The sequence below is a fragment of the Pestalotiopsis fici genome (assembly GCF_000516985.1).
Source record: "Pestalotiopsis fici W106-1 unplaced genomic scaffold PFICI_Scf_3, whole genome shotgun sequence".
Classification (NCBI taxonomy): domain Eukaryota; kingdom Fungi; phylum Ascomycota; class Sordariomycetes; order Amphisphaeriales; family Sporocadaceae; genus Pestalotiopsis; species Pestalotiopsis fici.
This window is the reverse complement of record NW_006917093.1, coordinates 3,050,054-3,067,732: the sequence shown is the minus strand read 5'-3', so window position 1 is coordinate 3,067,732 and position 17,679 is coordinate 3,050,054. Positions and strand designations below refer to the sequence as shown.

Here is a 17,679-nt window from a genome sequence, read left to right as displayed (position 1 = left end):
AGGAATTGGGACCTCAAGCTAGAGCCCTCTGGCCAGGTCCATCCCTCGGCATTGGGTCGGCATCGGAAAAACTGCATCAAAAAAGTTCGGGTCCGATTCAGTTCCCATTGGGTGTTGGATCTTCGAAAGCTTTCCAGAACCATTCGCGATAGCTTCATTTATTACAAACCATTAAGCAATCACCACTTTTCTCTCCGATTTATTCTTTTGATCAAGACATCCGTTGCATTCTTTCGTACAGTACATCATATATAATCAACTCCACCACTTCGTTTCTATTCACAATGGTAAGCAGGCCTACCTGTACACGCGCAGCCCATTTGTAGACGGACAGCAGCTGCCCTTTGTGCTTTTGCGCTGGGCTGGCGGCCGCGTCATGGATACTCTTGGCAGTGACGATACTTGCAAGCTATATGACTGACACATTTCCTCGATCCCTAGGCCACCTCTATCCGATCCATCAAGGCTCTCGTCCCTCTCCTGGACCGCGTCCTTGTCCAGCGCATCAAGGCCGAGACCAAGACTGCCAGCGGCATCTTCCTGCCCGAGTCCAGCGTCAAGGAGCTCAACGAGGCCAAGGTTCTGGCCGTTGGACCCGGCGGCCTGAACAAGGATGGCTCGCGCCTGCCCATGGGTGTCGCTGCTGGTGACAGAGTCCTGATCCCCCAGTTCGGTGGCTCTCCCGTCAAGGTTGGCGAGGATGAGTACCAGCTCTTCCGTGACAGCGAGTAAGTCTGGGCCACCCGAGGGGTCGTCTTGAAGACGACTCCGATGGCATCACTCAATGATTACCTTGTCACTAATCACATTGTGCGTTTAGGATTCTCGCCAAGATCAACGAGTAGAAGAAACAACCCGAAAATCAAGAAAACCAACATCAACGGAAGTCAAAATACCCACGAAGTCCAAGAAGATAATGACAACCATCATGTATCATATCATGTACAAAAATTAAGGAGATGAAAACAACCAAAGGAAAGTGCAGGACCCGGCACATTTGCATAGAGCGGTGTAATTCTCAGAAATAAAGGGCATTTTGGGAAGTGGAAGGCGTCTCAAGCTATTGTAAGGCCCGGAAAGGGGAAATTGATATTTTACCTCGATATGGCCGGACCGGTTTAGATACAGCAAAAGGGTTTCTCCGCTCTCTATCTCTATTATTCTCAACGTCTTTATTCGGTGCCGTTGTGTCTCATTCCTTTGCCCATCTGCTGTGAAAGCAAGCCTGATATGGTTGTGTCAAGGAAGATGTGGATAGCTTTCTCTGGTGCATTGGCTACGATTATTGGTCACTCGGCAGAGGAACAGCGCCAGACATGTGTCCCCATCTTAAGCCTCACGGCGATACGAACGGGAATTTCCAAGAGGGATTAGTCTTGCTCTTGACTTGATTGTCGTAATCGAGGCCAGTAACCGAGAGGCGCTCGGTAGTGTCCCGTCTTGGCTTGGCAAGGCAATCCGGGGGGGCGTTTGCGAGTTACTGGCTCCCAAGGTCCTGTGCAACAATACAAAATCAGGGGACATTTCACCGGCCGCCTAAGGGGGAGATGTTTGAAAGTTGTTGCTTTCATGGAGGGAATGGGAAAAGATCAAGGGACTTTGGTTTCTCTCCCTCCACGATGGGCGGATTGACGTGCATTCGGAAGCGCAGGCCGAGAGAGGCAGAGAGAAGGCGGGCTGCATTCTTGATTATACGAGCCAATCAATTTTCCCCAGTCATGAACTTGGCAAAAGGAATAAAACCATACAGTAGTGGTGCCTTGCAGGTACCAATCGTTTACAGCCCCGGAATCCAACTGACTTCCGTAGTCTCGCATTTACTCTTCTTCTTGGGCCAATCGGAAAATGTATTTGTCGCGCACAACCGATCCTCTAGAATCAACAAACCCAGTCACTTTCCGGCCGAGTGTCATGACCTCAATATGTAGACGAAAACCAAGATTGATGGAATCGCCTGGGGGAAGTCAAAAAAAAACAAATACTCATGTATCCGGAGATCGACATGTTCGATAGTACCTGGCGTCGATCAGACACCCGCTCAGCAGCAGATCACATCGTGGAATCAACCTTGAACAAGAAACGCTTTTTACCACCCCTTCAAAAGTGAAGTGAGCCGACGTTGCTTGGCTTCTGCTCTTCGGGTCTTGCCTTGGCCTCTGGTTCCCGCTAGAGTGTCGCACCAACACTGAGCCGATATCCCTGTCTCGTCGGTATATAGCTCGTACCTGTGGATTGAATAGATTGATGCGGACCAGGAAACATTTCTTGTGTGTTTGCAGGCGCTTCGAACTAACACACCAAACGCCGGCCGCCTTCCTTGGTACCTCGCTTTTGGCTTCTCCGCACATTCCATCCTATTGGCGTTTGCGTAAAAAAACTGTGACTGCTTTTGTGTAATTATTGCAAAAAGGACAGCAGATCTCTGTGGCGCTCGACAATGTACCATTATGAAACAGCTTATAAAGGACTCCTGCGTTAGTACGGTCGTTTGGTTATATGCGACTCCGCATTTTTAAGCATCTTTTTTTGCTTCTTCTGGAATACCTAACCACCATGGCGTCCATCCACATCGGCGCCTGTCGAGGTTATAAATGAGTACGGGTAGTTTTGACCTATCGGCGGGCTGGCGTCAAAAAATGACAGCACCATCATGCAATCCCAAAAAAAGAAGCTAGCTTGGAATATTTCGACGAGACTCTCTAAAGACGAGACAAAGGGTAATTGATCAAATGATCCTACTCTGTACGCCCTCGATTTTTTTTTCTCCTTCTCCTCCTCCATCTCTGGCTTTCAACTAAAGACACGGCCGCTTTTTTGTCTTGGCTTATAGTCGGAGGATATCTAAACGCCCCCCTAAATTAAAAGACCCCGGTCCTCTCTTTGTTCATATATGAGGCAACGAAACCTCTGCCGCCAACAGTTGCTCTTATTTCTCGGCCATGGTCGCCCTTCGATTCTTTTGATTGGATAGCATCTGTTTCCATTCAGTCATTCATTACTTTATTTATTCGTTTTCTCTTTCACCCTATTTTTTTTCTCCCCTGAGGTCAAGGAAAGCAAATACATTCATTCCTTCCTTTCATATTTGAATGCAGTCACTCCCTACCTACTTCACATTGAACCAGATCCAGGAGGACATTTTTCAACCCTTTTGACTTCTCGACCATCGCCCTAGTGGCTGTCATTCATTTCTACTTACAGCTTCGAGTACGCTTCTAATCGAAACTCCCAGCTCACTCGACCTCGTCGTATTACGGTCCTTTGTTTCGAAACAATAAAACTGGGCAGTCATTCATTACAACTAATCGTGGATCCGGTTCACTTCTATTATCCCTTGATATTGTGTCTTCCATGGTTTCATCAACGTATATCCACACGATGAAGCTCTTTGGTTTGATCCTGATGGGCGTTGTTGCTCCCTTCGCGACAGCCCATTCCACCTTTACGACAATCTACATCAACGATATCTCACAGGGCGACGGCACCTGTGTTCGTATGAACATGAACTCGGAAAATTCCAGCAGTCCGATTCCTAGCTTATCCAGCAATGATATGGCTTGTGGTATGTCCTGCAGGCCCCTTTCACTGATCTTCTTGATGATGCTTTGGTGGCATCAAACTACTTCCTGTTTCATCAATTCCAGTACTGACATGGAAAAACTCCAGGCTCAATGGGCGAGAAGGCCGTCGCGTTTACTTGTCCAGCCGCCCCTGGTGACAAGCTGACCTTTGAATGGCGACTTTGGGCCAATCTCGAGGAGCCGGGATCCATCGACCCTTCGCACAAAGGTCCCTGCGCCGTCTACGCCAAGCAGGTCGCCGATATGTCAACCACAACCGCGGCCGGCGATGGCTGGTTCAAGCTCTGGGAACAGGGCTACGACAACACTACGGGCAAGTGGTGCACCGAGAAGCTCATTGACGATGGCGGCCTCATGAGCGTCCAGGTTCCCGGCGGCCTGCCCACGGGCAACTACCTCTTCCGGCCCGAGCTGCTCGCCCTCCAGAACGTGCCCGATGCCAACGACCCGCAATTCTACACTGGCTGCGCCCAGATCCAGGTGCAAGGCGGCGAGGCCACGGCGCTCGATGTCCCTGCCGAGTACAGCGTCTCGATTCCTGGCTACGTCAAGGACGGAGAGCCCAGCGTAACCTTTGACATTTACTCGCCCGTCTTTCCTTACCCGATTCCGGGACCCAAAGTCTACACCGTTCCTTCTTCTTCCTCTTCCTCTTCGTCTTCGTCGTCGTCCGGATCCGGCGACAAACGCAGCGACTATGCCACCACCAACGGCGCCGTCCTCGTCCCGTCCGACTACCTCATCAAGGAGGGCAACTGGATCGGCGTCGAGGTGCCCGACTACGACGACGAGGACGGCTGCTGGGCCGCCAGCGAAGACTGCTACGACCAGGCCGAGGTGTGCTACGACTCGGTCCCGCCCACGGGCAACCGCAACTGCCAGGTCTGGGAGGACAAGTGCCAGGGGATCCAGGACGCCTGCTCGTCTGGGGATTTCCAGGGCCCGCCCAACAAGGGACAAAAGCTCGTCGACGCCGAGGTTCGCACGGGCGTCGTGGTGCCCGCCGTGGATAATCTTGGCGGCAGTGGTGGTGGAGATGAGACCGACAACGGCGGTGAGGATGATGCCAGCTCAGACTACTCGGCTTCCCCTATCGTAACTGCTGCCCCGACCGAGGCTACCTCTGCGGCCAGCACTGGATTCAGGACCGTGACGGTTTATGTTACAGTCACTGCCTAAGTCCAGTCAGTCCACTGTATTTGATACGTTTGTTTGTATGCACAAAATCTGCATAAAGGGAGGCAAAGGACTCCAAAGATCCGGGGGCACCATGGCATTTATTTTTCTTTTCTCCGAGTCGTCCTTTCAGGTATGAGATGACCAATGGACCGGCGTCTCTTGCGGTATAAAAAGCATCTAGGGCATATGACGAGCATGGGCGTCACTTCGTTTTTCTGTTTCTGTTTTTTCCCCCTGCGGTTACAAAACTTCTCTTCTTTCTCATATAGTATGAGGACTGCTGCTCTGCATTGCGAGTACTGCAGATCGCTTATGTTGCTTCATGCGTCGATGAACTTATGACCACCACTTACATCAGAAAATTTGTACCAAGAATGCTTCAATTACATTTTCAATTGATGATACTAAAGTTTGATTGTATTCTTTCTGACCAGACACCAATTAGTCTTGACTTCTCGTAATAGTTCATTGTCATTTCTACTAATGCGATCCCATGGGCTTGTAGATGTGTCAGTCATATTGATTCGAATTGTCATTCTGGAGATGTGATGGATGATTTGCGATTCACATTAGCCGAATCCTAATTGGCCAAACGTGAATGAACCAATATTAGGCCGCCTAATCTTATGATTGCACCAGCTCCAGTAAATATCATCGAGGATCGAAACATCTACTTCAAGTATTTTTTGTACCCTCATGATCTTCTACTATTGCTTAGATTCCAGGGCAACCATGGAATGTCGGGACCTCGTACGCCTCTCGTGTTCGGAAGCACGACGAAAACATATATCACGTCCTTTCAGGGATATCGAATGGGGCAGGCCGGAACTTCACAAGACATTAGGAATGCCGCCCATATTTATGATGAACCAGTATTTCGTGAAATAGGAAGAGATTGTATCATCTACCGTTTATTTACCCATTGATCGAAACGATCTAATCACCAACTCCTGAGCAACTAGTTTGGATATCTCGCATTGCCATGTCCTCATTTGTTTTTGCGAAGCAATCATATGCCAAGTCGATCCTTCTTGCCGACGTGAACGCCAATGTAAGGAAATTGAATTATAGACGCTTAGTAGCTGCGACCGAACATGACGTACTTCTTGGCCTCGGCCTGACACTCGGGGTTCAGGCACTTCTGGCCAGCAACAACCTCCTTGGGCTGCTTGAAGGGAATACACAAACTCTTCATACCCATGGAAGGAGCTTGGGGAACAGAAAGATCAGGGTTCTGATCCTGCTTGCCAGTGGTGAGCTCCTTGATCTTGTCCTCGCACTTAGGCTCGAGACAGAAGGGAATCTGGACAACATTCTTGGCATCGAGAGAAGGAATGACCTTCTCCCACTCGTCAACCACAATTCGGTGCTCATCAAAAGCCTTCTCAGCCCTCCTATACATGTCACTCTGGATAGTCTCCAGAAGCTCGGGGACCTTGACAGCCACATCGGCAATGGGGATGGTGCCCTTCTCACCATTGTCACGACGAGCAAAAGTGACAACGCCATTTGCAGCATCCTTGGGGCCGAACTCAATTCTGAGAGGGACACCCTTGAGCTCCCAGTCGCTGAACTTCCAGCCGGGGGTGTAACCATCTCTCTGGTCGTCCTCGACACGAACACCGCTCTTCTTCAGAGTGGCCTTGATGTCAGCGAGCTGATCGTAGTGTGCAGCCTTGGCCTCCTCGGTAGTGTTCTTGGTGATACCCAGAGGAATGATAATGACCTGGACCTTGGCTATCCTTGGGGGAAGAACCAGACCCTTGTCGTCACCGTGAATCATGACCATGACACCAATGACACGAGTCGAGAGACCCCACGAGTTCTGCCACACGTTCAGGTGCTTACCCTTCTCAGCAGGGTCTTCAACGGTGATGTCAAACATCTTGCTGAAGTTTTGACCAAGGCAGTGAGAGGTGGCACCCTGGATACCACGACCGTTCGAAGGAATGTAACCCTCCACAGTGGTGGTGTAGTAGCCACCAGCGAACTTCTCGTTCTCGGTCTTGGTACCCCGAACGACGGGAACAGCCAAGAGCTGCTCATATACACCAGCGTACAGCTCGAGGATCTCAAGGACCTCCTCGCCGGCGAGCTTCTCAGTCAAATGAGCGGTGTGACCTTCCTGCCACAAGAACTCCCTAGCACGCAGGAAAGGAGTGGTTTGCTTGGCTTCCCATCTGACGACGGAGTTCCACTGGTTCAGTCTCAGAGGAAGATCACGGTGAGATCGAATCCACTTTGAGTAGTAGGGGTACATGACGGCTTCAGAGGTCGGGCGGACAGCAACAGGGACCTCGAGATCCTTGTCACCACTAGTATTGGAGAAATGGTCAGTCTCTGCAGGCTACGGCAAGAAAATCAGTTTGCACAATGGTGAGACTTACGCCTTGGTAACCCAAGCGAGCTCGGGGGCGAAACCCTCGACGTGGTCCTTCTCCTTCTCGAGAGACTTGGAGGACAGGAACATGGGGAAGTTTGTCTCGTCGACGCCCATGGCCTCGATTCTCTCGGTGAACCACTTGCGGATCACGTTCCAGATGTACATGGTGGCGGGGCGCATGACAAAGAAACCCGAGATTTCAGTGTAGTACTCAATCATCTCAGACTTGAGCACGACTTCCTGGTACCATTGCGGGAAGTTCTCGGTCTTGGTGACCGTAAGACCAAGGGTGTCTTCCTGCTTCTTTCCGCTGGCAGCAGGAGCGGCAGCCAACTTGGCAGCTTTGGCAGCCTTTTCAGCAGCCTTCTTGGCCTCCTTCTCGGCCTTCTTCTGGGCGCTCTTGGAGGGGCCCTTGTCTCCCTCAGCGGACTGCTCGCCGGATCCGACAGTAACGTTCTTCACCTGCTCTGCGACAGCGGCGACGGCATCCTTGGCTTTCTCGACAGTCTCGGCCATTTTGGCTTGATTCGATTTGACTCGCTCGATATGTGTTGTGTCGAAGTTGGTAGTCCAATAATGCTCCACAGGATGGATCAAGATATCGCTGTTCAACCAGAGCTTTCCGGAAATAATGTTCAAGTTGTCGTTGCTATCGACGGGAGCGCTGCTGGTTATTCGCTGTTCGGCGGGGTTGGCGCCGACACTATGAAACCCCATTTTTGTATCAGTGATTTGTGTTGATAAGAGAATCAAAAGACGGGCTACATTGCTTTTTCTCCCAAAGAAATTTCTGGACAAAACTGCAAACTAAAACTCGAGGAACCTCTCACCTTTTCTTTTGAACCACGACTATGAGCCCTTCGGCGTGACACGGTTTCAATTAACTATTTGGATCAGGCTGATTACCGTTCTGAGTCACTGCGACAGATTGGGCCTGAATTGTGTCAACGCGTCCTCCGAAATTTGGTACGGCTGCTGCCCCTCAATTGAGAAGGAGCGATTTGCGGAGAGGGACAGGGACCCTGTGAATTTTTGGAGGGGTAAAGAGACTGTTTAGGTGCAAAACGGTGTGCTGGACTTGGCCTATAATTGGTAAACTTGGGTGCTATAGACAGGGGCAAACATCGCCCAAGTCTGCCCCTCGCTTAGTGAATAACATGTGCTTAAACTGAAGATTCTAGAGCCTAACATATTCCATTGCCGGGCGGTACCTCCCTAGCTCCTTGCCGGCGCGGGAAAAACTAGAAGCCCCGCCAATTTTTTGTGAGAGCCTGGGCTCCAGTGCTTAGTAGGGAGCAGACCTAGCAGAGTGCGTAGAGCTCAAAGTCAATAGGGAGAGACACAGAGAGCATCTTCAAGAGCTAGGCATCCGGGCAGCACCACAAAACCTCAACCTCCCAACACCCGAAGACCCATCGACTTCTTGTTGGAGCTGCCGCCGAAAAGCTTCCCCCTTTTCTTCACACAACAATGGCTTCCATGTTTGAACAGCCCAGAAATGGGACTCTGTTCCTCGGCGGTCAGAAGATTTCTGGCGCCGATATCAGAGACCAGAATGGTGGGTTCATCTGATGTCGATAGAACGTCGAGTACTTGCTGACTTGTTGCAGTTCTGGCTACGCAAGCTATCGCCAACGTTGTCAAGAGCTCCTTCGGTCCCAGTGGCCTCGATAAGATGATGGTGGACGACATTGGTGTAAGTGAAATGCGAAAAGGAGAAACCACGGCGCACTGCAGCAGCGCTGACCAATGATTGCCTCCAGGATGTCACCGTGACCAACGACGGCGCCACGATTCTCAGCCTACTCGATGTCGAGCACCCGGCCGGCAAGATTCTGGTTGATCTGGCACACCAGCAGGACAGAGAGGTGGGAGACGGAACCACCTCTGTGGTCCTGATCGCCGCCGAGCTGCTGCGACGCGGCAACGAGTTGATGAAGAACAAAATCCACCCAACTACCATCATTACCGGCTACCGACTAGCACAGAGAGAAGCCATCAAGTACATGAATGACAACATTAGCATCCCTGTGGCGAAGCTGGGCCGCGAGTCCCTCATTAGCATCGCAAAGACCTCCATGTCCAGCAAGATCATCGGAGCTGACTCTGATTTCTTTGCCAACATGGTTGTCGACGCTATTCAGTCTGTCAAGACCTCGACGAACAAGGGTGAAGTCAAGTACCCCGTAAAGGCAGTCAACATTCTCAAGGCGCACGGCAAGTCTGCAACCGAATCGGTCCTGGTCAAGGGCTATGCTCTCAACTGCACTGTTGCTTCTCAGGCCATGCCCACCTCGATACAAGACGCCAAGATTGCCTTTTTGGACATGAACCTGCAAAAGGAGCGCATGAAGTTGGGTGTACAGATCACGGTGGACGACCCCCAGCAACTTGAGCAGATTCGTGCGCGAGAGTCTGGCATGGTGCTCGAGAGAGTCGAGATGATCCTGAAGTCCGGTGCAAATGTTGTCCTCACCACCAAGGGTATCGATGACATGTGCTTGAAGATGTTTGTCGAGCGTGGTGCCATGGCTGTGAGACGGTGCAAGAAGGAGGACTTGAGACGCATTGCAAGGGCCACTGGCGGTACTCTTTTGAGTACGCTTTCCGACCTGAACGGAGACGAGAAATTCGAGCCCTCTTACCTGGGTCACGCAGAAGAGGTTGTACAGGAGCGCATTTCGGACGACGAGTGTATCCTGGTGAAGGGCACAAAGGCGCACTCCTCAGCATCTATCGTGCTTCGTGGACCCAACGAATTTACCCTCGACGAGATGGAGCGCTCCGTACACGACTCGCTTTGCGCCGTGAAGCGCACGCTTGAGAGCGGAAAGGTTGTCCCTGGTGGTGGTGCAGTTGAGACGGCTCTGCACATTTACCTCGAGGAGTACGCCGGTACAGTCGGCTCAAGAGAGCAACTGGCCATTGGCGAGTTTGCCCAGTCTCTCCTGGTCATTCCCAAGACGCTCGCCGTCAACGCGGCAAAGGATGCCAGCGAGTTGGTAGCACAACTACGAGCAAGACACGCTGTATCGCAGCGGACACAAGAAGGCGATGCCTCTCTGGATGAGAAGTCCATTGCGCGCATGAAGGGCTACCGAAACTACGGTCTCGACCTGGCCCGGGGCAAGGTTCAAGATGAGGTCAAGGCTGGTGTTCTGGAACCCTCAATCAGCAAGGTCCGGCAGTTGAAGAGTGCAGTGGAAGCAACTATTGCCATCATGAGAATTGATACCCTGATTAAGTTGGATCCGGAGGAAAGGCCGGAAGACGACGGCCACGGCCACTAGAGGGATTGGGATAAAGTACTTGATAGTTGCGAGGCGTTTCCAGGGATGAAAATCTAGATGGATGTACCCAATAGAGATGGAACGCTTGGCAGCACTAATAAAAATACGGATGAGACATGAGAATTGACTAAGGCGTTCCTGCTCTGCAAGTTTTGTTATTCAATATCCCAGGTCTACAGTATGCTTGCTGTTGTTCACCGTCGATACCTGGGTCACATTTCGACTACAAGGTGTGATGGAAAATCAACGACCTGCTTTGCCAAATGAAGCCATCCTGTTCCCCCTTGGGTATGGACGATGGATACCCCTGGCTGGGCCCACCCTATCAGCGCAACGTTTAGTATTCGGCATGCCATTTCATTTTTTTTTTTTTTTTGTGTTTCATAAGCTGCGGTTAAGAGAACCGAGAATGTTTCTTGAGAGCTCATCTGCATGCAACTTTCGTCTCTTGTCTTACACATGAGTTGAGTCACTAGCACGAGATTGAATAGCCATGTAGCCTAGGTATCATGAATGGGTTGGATCATGCTCTGTCACGAAGTGAATAGCTCTGAATCCGAGGAATGACAATTTGGTGACTCAGTCCCTCTTAGGGGGCCGGATTTTGAGTTTGAGGTCTGCAGTCATTTTATGCGGGCACACGTTCTTTTTGGAAGGAACAAACTTGCATCGCATCCCGAAGACAGTCACTTCATACGTGTTGTCCAATGTTGTCTTGCATGTCAGCGGGATCGCGACTCGACTTTTAGGGGCACATGATCGGTTTATACATGCTCCAGGTAGCTAGGTACGGCAGGTACACGCCGGGATTAAAGCTCTAGATAAGAAACGCCATCGACTACGGCGACGACCTCGACAGATTTTGGTTTCAACGAAGCGTCAGCAGCATCGTATGGTTAGGTAATGTAGCCGTCAAGTAAATTACCAGTCGATCCGTCGCTTGAGCCCATTCAAAGCGTCGCCTGACACTTGTAAACTCGTTCCTTCTTCCCCGCCGCCCATATGGTGGCCAGAGCCGAACTCTTTCGGTTTCCATCGGCTCCGCATGGCTCTCCGTGTTCCCACCTCCGGATCCTGCCGTTTCTCTTTGTCAACCGATGACCTGGGGCGCCGGCGTGATTGGCCCGCCGCTATCAAAGACAGCGTGTCTGGGCACAGAAAGGCAAGCTTTGATGTACATAAACTTCTTAGTTCCACGTTGCGACTATCTTTCGGTCCCTAATCAAGGTCAAGTGACCCCCCGCCAGTTTCCTCAGCCCTGCCACTTAACTTCTTACCCGTCCTTTTGCGGGGGGAAATTAAGGATGGGAGGGAGTGACGCCGGATTCCGGGGTAGGGCTATGATGAAGTGATGTTTGTACGTTGGCGATTTTGGCGCGGCAGTGTGTTCTGTACTATCCCTTGGCTTGAAGAAAAAAGGAATGCCACTCTTCCCTTTCGGAGCCGATCAACAGGCAGACAGACGGGCGAAAGACCGGGGAAAGGGACCCTGGAAATGGGGCTGAAGAAGGGCAATTCAACAACCAGCACAATAATATGAAGACGACACACACACAAGAGACACTCCGGGCCCGCCCTCCATCTCGTTGGCCTGCCCATCTCGTCCATTTCTTCCATGCACATGGACTTATCGGCTGGCCTTATAGCAGCAAGATCCGACCAGGGGCCCCTTGTTGCGGCTTACATCTGTACCTATACCTTACGTCAGTTGTACACGAAGACATCCCTGTGGCCCATTGCACCGCTTGTGGATTAGAGAGGCACTTGCTTGATTTAAAAATGACAGTCCGGGGGATTGTCCCCCTAGTACAGGACATAACGACCTTACTCTTGTTAGCTTGCGTCTCTCTACTGTGGCTAAAGTACATGAACCAAAAGGATACATTAGCAACCCTGGGACCCACTGCCCGCGGGATTGACCTGCTCTTCTTCCCTGTGCTTCCCTGGATTCTCTATGAGGTCTTCTTCTCCCTGGCATTCATTCTCGTCTAATATATTTATTGCACCTCCTACGAGTTTGTCCTGTGCTCTCATCATATCTAATCATATCGGCAGCTTACAATCTGCTCTGCCAGCTAGCTATCCTATCGCAGCAAATCACATGCTTGCCTACTGATCACTACCTGTGCATCGTGAGAGGCATCCTTTTCCTTTGGACCTTTAGACCAACGTTCATTTCAAGACACAATGGGCTCGATTGGAGAGTTTCCAGACGCGAACTCGCCCGAGCTGAGGCTCGTCGTCCCAACCGAGGAGGAAAAGAGACAGACGTGGATCCAGAACCACGCCGAATGGGGCGGCGCGCTCGGCCTGCAGGATTATCTGGAAAGAGAACCCTATGTGGCTTCCATACCGCTCTCGGAGAATGGCGGACTGCGGTACTGGATCCTGACCACGGCCACGGGCGCCCCCGGCAGCCGCCCCGTGCTCTCGAGCTGCGAGACGCTGCGCAAGAGGGTCCTGGTCACGGACCCCAAGACGGGCACCCTGCGGGAGGGCATTGCCTACGGCCTCGGCAGCGTATACACGAGCCCCCACTACCGAGGGAAACGCTATGCCAGCCGTATGCTGCAGGAGCTCATCCCAAAGCTCGAAAAGGGCTTTGAGACCATAGATGGCAAGCATGTCAAGCCCATTGCCAGCGCTCTCTGGAGTGATATTGGCAAATCCTTCTACGCCAAGCTCGGATGGGCCGTATGTCCGAGCTTTCATGTCAGCTTCCGGGTCCCGGAAACAAGCCAACAAGTATCAAATGGCGTACCGACACCAGCGCCTGACCAAGTTGAGGTCATCACCTACGAGAATTTAGAGTCGTTTTGCAAGCGTGACGAAGAACTGCTGCGTAAACAACTACTGAATAATGCAAAAGGAGCAAGGCCGCAGTTTGCCTTTGCTCCCGACTACGATATTCTACGGTGGGCTCTTTTCAGAGACGAATTCATCGCCAGCCGGCTCTTCAAGGGACAGGAGTTGGCCAAGGTCAAGGGGGCGGTTGCTGGGCCAGAGGGAAAGCGTGTTTGGGCCATATGGGCACGGAGCTTTTACAACGCCGAGACCGTCGATAAGAATACCATGTACATTCTGCGGCTGGTGTTCGAGGACGAGTCGGCGCCGCGCGAGGAGCTGGCTGCTTCCTTTGCCGCCATCATGCACAAGGCCCAGGCCGAGGCCAGACTGGCACGGGTCGGCAAGATTGAGCTCTGGAACCCGACGCCCGCCATGGACGTGCTGATCAAGGAGAGCGGCCTTGATCACGACGTGGCCGAGCGGGAGAATGATAGCATCCCCAGTTTGATGTGGTTCGGAGACGGTGATGCCAGCCAGGTCGAGTGGGTTGCAAATGAGAAGTATTGTTGGTCGTGAGACGTGTTCCATCTTGTCTGTAGGATACATGCGCAAGATCATTCTGCGCGCGTATCAACTCGAAAATCATTCAGCATGTGGTGGTGGTGGTGTTCGTGGCGATTGAGTTTACACCAAATCGTCTTCTGCTGCGCAATTACTGTTACCACTTCTCTGCATAGCTCTATACAGATATAAGTTGAACGACACCATTTTCAAAGAATGAATAATCACTCCTGGTTGCGCTCTTACATAAATGATCTTCTGAAAGTACGTACTCACTCATATCCGTTCCAAGTGCAGTGATTCAGGTTCGGCTAGATCCACACAAGGATTGGTAACGTGAACATTCACTACAGCTAAGGAGAAGAACTATTGTCATATGCTAATGTAGATACAAAATACGAGCGCTGTCGACTAAGATGCTGACAAAAGATCTCCCGTCGCTCCGGGGCAGTCAAAGCACTCCGCTCTCTCAGTAACCATCCACGCCTTATATAAGAGCAGCCACTATCATGTCTCATCTTTGCCAGGCCAAGAATTTCCCCCGTGCGAAGCATCGTTAGAACGGGTCTCCTACGTCCACGCGGGTCTAGCTCTGTTCTCTGGGTGTGGTTCTGCGCCTGGGGGAACTGCCTGTATGCCTCCAAAGGGAGGAATATATACGAATCCCTGTGCGTGATTTGGTCCCTGTTGGCCATAATTCTGTCTTGGTAACTGATTTTCATTACGGATCCAATCTTGTCCCAGCGGCGCTAGTGCTTCGTTGTCTTGGTGGACCATGGGGGGAAGGAAGGCATTACGATTACGCAATGCCATATTCATATCATCTGCAACTGTCGTCGTCTTGTTATCCAAGATGATCGGGTTGGCGGCGGTTTGACCAGGCTCTGGCAGAGGGAAAGCCGCAACGGCCGCCTGGGCATGATTTGGTAGGCCAGGCGGCATATTTCGAAGCCTCTTAGGCATTGCTTGCCTGATTTGATGTCGTGGTTCCTGTCCAAGTGCGGCTTGTACATTGGCAGCATTTTCGAGCCCATTGCCGAGTTCATTTTCTGCATTGATAGCATTGTCGAGTGCAATGTTGAGTTCATTGTTGAATGCATTGTCGAGTACAGGGCGCTGGTCATTATAGAATGGTTGCTGATGTCCCATTTGGACGAATATTTGATGTGCGCCCTGTCTATGCGCAACAGGCCGCTGGGGGTTTCTAGGCCCAACTTCTGCTCTGCGCAATTGATTCCTGTTCTGAATGACCCCTAGATACTGTGCATGTCTAGCTATAGCCAGACCACCATCTTCCTGCCGTCGTCTAAATAAATTCTGCAAGCGGTTGCGCTCTTGTTGTAGTGGTTCTTGTCCATTTGCGTCCCTCATGAGATGATTTTGGTCGTCTTCTAGGACGCGAGGAGAGACCTTGAACTTCAGAGCCTCGTCGGTCTACACCATGAATAATTAGTATGAATTGAGCATTGATGTGTATCGGGGACAACGCCAACTAAGCATCGCTAAACATGGAGCGTTCGGTTATCTGTGGAAATGGAAGCTAAGCCATAATGAGAACTGCTCAATCAGAGGTAATAAAATCGCTGATTCAGTTCAGGTGCATTACCTGCCAAGCGATATGATTGATACTGTCCTCGATCTCTCTTCGAGAGAGAAAGGAGATGGATAAGGTAGAGAATGATCAAGAAAATTGAGATATTACCAAATTTGGATTTTCCCTCACAACTCGCGTCCGACTGGCCTCTTCTGCGGTCTTCACTTCGTCTTGATGACGCTGCTCCGTTGAGTCAAATAGCGGACATTGACCGGTCTTACCCCCTCGCGTCGAGTCGTTGAAATGCGAGTAATTGTCAACAGTTTTCCTACATACGTAGCACTGAAGTGTACCACAGCGTGTGCAACGAATCTTGTTGCAACCATCCAGTTTGATATATGGCTGAGTGCCTGTTATACGTTAGCCATTTTCAAAGGCATGTGAGGGTTTTTGGGGCTATGTTACATTTGTTACACTTTCGAATGATTGCATCGCTCATGGCCTCCTCTATGGTATGTCTTGCTGATTGGCCCTCATCTTCAGCAGCCTCGGCACAAGTCTTGGGAATGTGTGTCTGCTTGCGACAACATCGGCAGCTCACAGCCTCGCAGCTGGGATTGGTGCAGCGAAACTCCTTGTTCTCTGATATTGGAGGATATTCCATGGCCATTGGGCAGAAGGGACAGGTCTCGAGGTTTTCTATCCCAGCCGCTTCGAGAGCAGCCTTTGCTTCATTCCTATCTATGGCAACTGAAAGCTTTTTGTCGAGAAAAGTTTTCTTTTGAGCACGAGAGTAGCCAGCAGAACAGCCATCCATCGAGAGACAGGTGAGATGAAACTGTCCGACACCTACCAAGGTTTCCGCTTGCTGTTTCATGCACTGCCGGCAGAACCACTGCAATATACAAGATCAGCGATTGTCTTTTCTACCTTGCGATTGAGACTCGTGGGCTATAACAGCGCTACAAATTCTGCCATTGGGAGGGATACATTACCCAGAAAATTACTCACATGTAAAGTAGTGCCTTCACAGTGCACCATTCGGTTGAGAGGGAACTCATCGAAGCAACAACCGCATTCTTCCATCTCGCCTTTCTTTCTTGACTCTACCAAATTCAGTTGCTCTGCGTCCTTTTCGGCCTTCACTCGTCTCGCAGCAAGAAACTCATCCAGCGCCACACATTCTTCTGGCCCAAATTTTCTTCGGTCCAGGTGCAGGATTCGCGATGGAGAGTAGACGTCCAAGGCTTTCGTGCGAGTCTTCTTCGGGATCCATTTGGGTTTGCTTAGATCCCAATTCCTCGTCGCTTCATCAATAGCAATGTAGGTCTTGTATAACGAGTTGTCGTTGTCAAGCAACAGTGTGGGGTTGATTGTTCGCTTCGGAACGAGAGGAAAGTCCTGACTTATGAGCGTCATTGCCATGTTCTTGTATGCTGTGGCTGAGGCTGTCTCTTGAAAGTACCGCGGGTCCTCGATCTTGGCCCTCACGTCACGACTAGGATCTTCATGGCTACTGCCGTCACTGTCTTCGTCGTATTCTTCCTTTGCTTCCCCACTACCACCCAAGCTGCGCTTGCGTTTCAAGGAATTAGCCCGGCGTGGGTAATGCTCACCTTGTTCCTGTCTGTCGAGAATCGCTGCAATGGTGGCCTGGACGTCGAACAAGTGCTGCCGAGCGACCTCTTCTAGATGCTCTGGGTCAATATCTTGGAAGAGTAATTGGACTTGGTCAGTGCATGACGTCTTGTCTGCACCTGCTATAGAGGAGTCATCCATTTGTGGTTGCGTGACTGATGTTCTCGCAATATTCGTTCTCGCTACAAATAATATCCCAGGAAACACCTAAGCCTCGGTAGGATGTTGTCTTGATTGGTGATGAACCCCTCCGAGTGAGCCCCCTCAGGGGCACGAAGTCACGGTATGTGCGTCTGCTCTCTTGAATTATCCTGCCTGGAAACAGTCAGCTCTGTCGCCTGTCTGCTTCCCGTTGCTTCCAGATAAAGATGAAGGGCTACGGAGCAATGGTGACAACGCCGAGTGTGATGAATCCAGATCGCGTGACGCAGCTTTGAGGGGGACGGCCTTTTCATGTGCTTGAAGCTAGGCGGTTGTGGAACAATAGTTGTGATAGATTCCGGGTCGCGGATGAGTGGAGCAAGCGCCAAAAGGAATTACGCCGTGCCAACAGCAACTACCCCCAAGGCCGCTCCAAGTCGAGTTGATGTTTCCAATGACACAGTTGGAAGAAATTATGTATCCGGATGCCAAGGAAAGGCTGGGACTTACGTTGCAGTAATGAGGCTGAGAGATCGATCGGATGAGAGTGAGCGGTGCAGTCGGACAGAAACAACCTCCTTCAAT

The 17,679-nt window shown here is 51.0% G+C and overlaps 6 protein-coding genes across 6 annotated transcripts; 4 read left to right on the top strand and 2 right to left on the bottom strand.

Moving 5' to 3' along the window:
• Positions 1–284: 284 nt before the first annotated feature.
• PFICI_05084 (heat shock protein) lies at positions 285–732 on the top strand (the record flags this gene model as incomplete). The annotated part of the gene is made up of 2 exons (XM_007833665.1): positions 285–287; positions 442–732. The coding sequence occupies 2 exons, from the start codon at positions 285–287 to the stop codon at positions 730–732; spliced, it is 294 nt and encodes a 97-aa protein (XP_007831856.1).
• A 2,646-nt stretch (positions 733–3,378) lies between these two features.
• On the top strand, positions 3,379–4,760 carry PFICI_05083 (uncharacterized protein; the record flags this gene model as incomplete). Its single annotated transcript, XM_007833664.1, has 2 exons — positions 3,379–3,562; positions 3,667–4,760. 2 exons carry the CDS (start codon positions 3,379–3,381, stop codon positions 4,758–4,760), a joined length of 1,278 nt encoding a protein of 425 aa, XP_007831855.1.
• Positions 4,761–5,835: 1,075 nt separating this feature from the next.
• PFICI_05082 (proline--tRNA ligase) lies at positions 5,836–7,860 on the bottom strand (the record flags this gene model as incomplete). Its single annotated transcript, XM_007833663.1, has 2 exons — positions 5,836–7,075; positions 7,148–7,860. The coding sequence occupies 2 exons, from the start codon at positions 7,858–7,860 to the stop codon at positions 5,836–5,838; spliced, it is 1,953 nt and encodes a 650-aa protein (XP_007831854.1).
• A 753-nt stretch (positions 7,861–8,613) lies between these two features.
• Positions 8,614–10,433, top strand: PFICI_05081 (T-complex protein 1 subunit alpha; the record flags this gene model as incomplete). Its single annotated transcript, XM_007833662.1, has 3 exons — positions 8,614–8,701; positions 8,754–8,839; positions 8,907–10,433. The coding sequence occupies 3 exons, from the start codon at positions 8,614–8,616 to the stop codon at positions 10,431–10,433; spliced, it is 1,701 nt and encodes a 566-aa protein (XP_007831853.1).
• Positions 10,434–12,620: 2,187 nt separating this feature from the next.
• PFICI_05080 (uncharacterized protein) lies at positions 12,621–13,796 on the top strand (the record flags this gene model as incomplete). The annotated part of the gene is made up of 1 exon (XM_007833661.1): positions 12,621–13,796. One exon carries the CDS (start codon positions 12,621–12,623, stop codon positions 13,794–13,796), a length of 1,176 nt encoding a protein of 391 aa, XP_007831852.1.
• A 555-nt stretch (positions 13,797–14,351) lies between these two features.
• On the bottom strand, positions 14,352–17,094 carry PFICI_05079 (uncharacterized protein; the record flags this gene model as incomplete). Its single annotated transcript, XM_007833660.1, has 4 exons — positions 14,352–15,215; positions 15,652–15,725; positions 15,781–16,210; positions 16,327–17,094. The coding sequence occupies 4 exons, from the start codon at positions 17,092–17,094 to the stop codon at positions 14,352–14,354; spliced, it is 2,136 nt and encodes a 711-aa protein (XP_007831851.1).
• Positions 17,095–17,679: the final 585 nt, after the last annotated feature.